At 27.7% G+C, this 4,278-nt stretch overlaps 1 protein-coding gene across 1 annotated transcript; it reads left to right on the forward strand.

Moving 5' to 3' along the window:
- Positions 1–444: 444 nt before the first annotated feature.
- OCT59_029367 (uncharacterized protein) lies at positions 445–1,943 on the forward strand (the record flags this gene model as incomplete). The annotated part of the gene is made up of 3 exons (XM_066143503.1): positions 445–698; positions 761–874; positions 1,367–1,943. 3 exons carry the CDS (start codon positions 445–447, stop codon positions 1,941–1,943), a joined length of 945 nt encoding a protein of 314 aa, XP_065994658.1.
- Between the last annotated feature and the right edge of the window lie 2,335 nt (positions 1,944–4,278).

Below are 4,278 nucleotides of genomic sequence, written 5' to 3' on the forward strand. Positions count from 1 at the left end.
TAGATACAACATTTCAAATTGAAATATTATGCAGCCTATTAGGATCATGCCGATCTTGGTAGAGCCAGTAAAAAGGATGGGATAAAATATTGGTTATGAATAAAAATGACGTTATTATAAAAAAAATGTTAAAATTATGCATGATTTTGAGTGCTATGCATAACAATACATGTGAGAGTATTACTGAAATTAAGTGTGGCGCATATTTGGCAGATAGTGCGTGAATAAGCGTGATGAATAGGATTTTTCCATCTTTTCAACAAAAAATGGAGGTGACCCGTTGATGAAAAATGTCACAGGATACGGCGATACTCATTACTCATGCATCAAATTTGCCGATTCCATTTTAGCATTAGTCTCTATAATGATCAACACAATATTTAAACAATTAATGTTCTCAATCGACGTTAAATTCTCTTTCTCCCATTTAAATCTAAAAAAGGAATGTCAACGCACTTTTTTCAAAAATTAAGCCAAAATTATATTGAGATCTTAAAAGATGATGAATATTATGATATTACAATTGAAGTTGGTGAAGATCCGGATGTAAAAATATTTCGTGCTCATATGATTATCCTGTGTTACCGCTCTCCTTTTTTACGACGTACTTTAGCCTCCAATAAAATTCGTAATGATGGTAATTTAAATCATATTAAGTTACCAAATATTTCACCAGAAATCTTTCAGGTTATTTTAAAGTAAGTACTTTTTATAACCTTAAATTTAATAATGAACTTTATTAATAAATATTTATTTATAGGTACATTTACGGGGGAATCTTTTCTTTAGACGAACAAGATACTATAAATATTTCAAAAATATTGACTGCCGCTGATCAACTTCATCTTCAAGAATTAGTTGATTATTTACAAAAGTATTTAATTAAAAATAAATCAGAATGGATTGAACAATATTTTGGACTTATTCATCAAATAAGTTTTCAATCAAATTTATTATTAGAACTTCAACAATTTTGTACTGATTATATCGCTGAATTTCCTGAAAAAATATTTAAATCGCTTGATTTTACTTCAATTTCCGAAAAATCTTTAATCTCACTTATTAAACGTGATGATTTAAAAATTGATGAAGTTAAAATTTGGGATTATGTACTAAAATGGGGTCTTGCACAGAATTCATCAATTATTTCTGATCCTGCAACTTGGTCTGATAATGAATTTAATATGATGAACATTACCTTACAAAATTGTTTACCTTTTATTAGATTTTTTGGTTTATCTTCTAAAGATTTTTTTCGAAATGTTCGACCTTATAGAAAATTTTTAAAAGATCAACTTTATGAAGAATTATTGGAATTTCATTTGGATACTGAAAGTCAAATACCAAATAATATTTTATTTCCTAGATCTAATGAACTTTGTTCAAAAATCATTAATATAAATATTGTATCCTTAACTTCAGCGTGGATTGATAATACAAGTATTAATAATAAATTCTCTCATATAAGAGATTTTTATTTACCTTATAAATTTAAATTATTATTAAGAGGAAGTAGAGATGGTTTCACTCCTAAAAGTTTTCACTCATTATGTAATAATAAACCTCATACTATTACATTTATTAAAGTAAAAGGATCAGAAGAAATTATTGGTGGTTATAATCCTTTAATATGGAAGAATTCATGTGAAGGTGAATGGGGTAAAACGAAAGATAGTTTTATATTTTCTTTTAAAAATAAGAATAATGTTAAAGATACAATTTTAAGTCGTATAAAGGATTTGGATCGAGCTTTATTTTATTGTGATGAATTTGGTCCTGCATTTGATACTGATCTTTTAGTATATGTGAATGATGATGATTGTTTAAATGAATATAATTCTAGTGGGTGTAAACAACGTAGTTATGAAAAAAAGGTAAGGGATTTAGTAAAATTTTCAATAGATGATTATGAAGTATTTCAAATCATGAAGAAAGAATCATGATAATATGTATTGATGGAGTTGGATGAAATAAATCGTGTGTGTATATTACTATAAATTGGAATTGGTCTTTCTTTTACGTTGTTTTAATAAAATAAAAATTCATAAGTTGGAACTAGGTCTTAAAGTAAAATCTGTCAAATTCGGCCGCATTGCCGGAATTAAAATTTTGGCGATCCCAAGATTGTACGACAACCAAACCCAAATTTTTTTTTTTTTTTTCGAGCCGAGCGAAAAATCTCTACTGTACTTCTACTTTTGCGACTGAAAAGAAAAACCTTTGTTTCTATTTTTTACAAGAACTTAAAATTAACGTCGCAAGCGAGAAGATAATAATCAGGATTTTCTTGGCATAGGTTCTCTCAACATAAAATTGAAAAAAGGTTTGATAAATGGGGAATACCAGGTGGGATTTGTAATATTACTAGAAAAAAGGCAGTGTTTGCTCTCCTCTTACCGCAAATGTTGATAAAAAATACGGCCTCAAAAGTGAAGCTACGAAAGTTATTCGAACCGCAAATCCATGAATTTTAAAGACGAGGACAAGCATATGTAGCGGATATTTTGTTCAAGCTGAAAAATTCTGATTTTTAGTTTTAAATAATTTAGGAACTATGCATAATGAATAATACAATTCAACAATATTTTTACTTCTTTTAGTATTATTAATTAGAATAATGTCATCATCAAAAATGAGATTGATATTGATATCATTTTGTTGAAATACATATTGTTGAAAGGCGTTACGCGAACAAAGTTTAGTTTGAACACGAGTATATGAAATAAATTAGACGGAATTAATTACGCAGTTAAGGTATGGAGATTATTTTAGCGAATTTCATTTCGTTTCAATTATATGGTTTTTTGAGACTTAGTATTAATGAATTTACAGGTATTATTAGGAAAGAGGATAATGTAAAGAGTAAATTGGTTAAAGGCTTCACTCAGAATAGTTCGTACAAAACGAACGAGTGTGGATTTGCCATTATGGTATCGGTTACATATGCTATAAAAAAATCTTTTATTTTTATACCATTAAATAAGAAGAAATAAGAAGATCTTGAAAAGAAGACCTTGGAAAAAGGCTCTTAGGAACATCAAGTTTTATTAAAGGTGTGAAAAGAATTTGGAAATAATGATTGGTCAAAGGTAGAGCGCGTCGAGATGGATCCCTGAGAGTAAGAGGGTTGGTTCTTCTTTTTATTAAATTATTATTCAATGATTCTTCTTTTTATTAAATGGCTCTTCTTGTCGAGCCTGGAAAGGTCTCAGTTCTGGACAGAACATTTCAATAACAATGAAAGGGATGTTCCTTTATCCCCTTTCAGGTCTTTATAGACCTGACAAAAGTTATAATCTACAGTCATTACTCATTAGCGTCATTATCACAGAATATGGACAACATTTGACAATATATTTTATATATATATACTGTATATTATAGATAAGTTATGAACCCATGTAATCTATTTATCTAATATCAATTTTAAAGCAATTTATTTTGAGGTTAGTATATAGTATTAATTTTGAAATAAATAGTGTAAAACTGATTCTATTATTTAGTTTTAGTTAAATTTTTGAAAATAGGATCTATAAGTTCATTAAATATTAAATAAAACGAATTCAATACTTCTTTACAGTTGTATAATTCTAAATTAATACTCTACTTTAATATATTAGCTTTATTCAAATTTAGTTTAACTTAATCATCACTTTCACAATTAAATCCATCACTCGAGCAAGGGATGTTAGTCGGAACGGAAAATAAAAAAGAATTCGCAGCATGGTAGTTGTCCTTTAACTTTTCTCTTATGTAGAATATGGGTAGTATTTTCTATAAATATAGATAAATTAAAATTAATTAATTTGCAAGTTACAATATATTATAGATTTTCAAGCTTACCATGTTCAGAATTCTCAGATGAAGAAGTTGGTAGTGTTAAAACATTTGTTGCCAGCAACAAAAGTACGCATAATAAAGTAATAACAAACAAATTATTCTTCATGATAGAATCACAGATTTATAACAAGTAATTGGCGTTGTTTTGAAATTTATATATATATATTTTTATAAGGATAGGAAATGAATTTTTTTTGGAACTTTGGAAAGAAGTGGACCATATTTATAAGACTAACCACAGTAGAATTCGTAATAAGACAATAATTCTGGTTACTAAGTGTAAATAACAATATTAAACTTATGATAATAGGAAGTTAACGTCTATAATAGAAACGTGTAATATAAACGCATTTTTTAGAAATTCAATTATTTTGCTGATCCTGGCCGAGTTACTCTACAATAGCAGATCGTAATGAAACGTTTCTTATATGGGACAAA

This window comes from Rhizophagus irregularis, chromosome 9 (assembly GCF_026210795.1).
Source record: "Rhizophagus irregularis chromosome 9, complete sequence".
In the NCBI taxonomy this organism is placed as follows: domain Eukaryota; kingdom Fungi; phylum Glomeromycota; class Glomeromycetes; order Glomerales; family Glomeraceae; genus Rhizophagus; species Rhizophagus irregularis.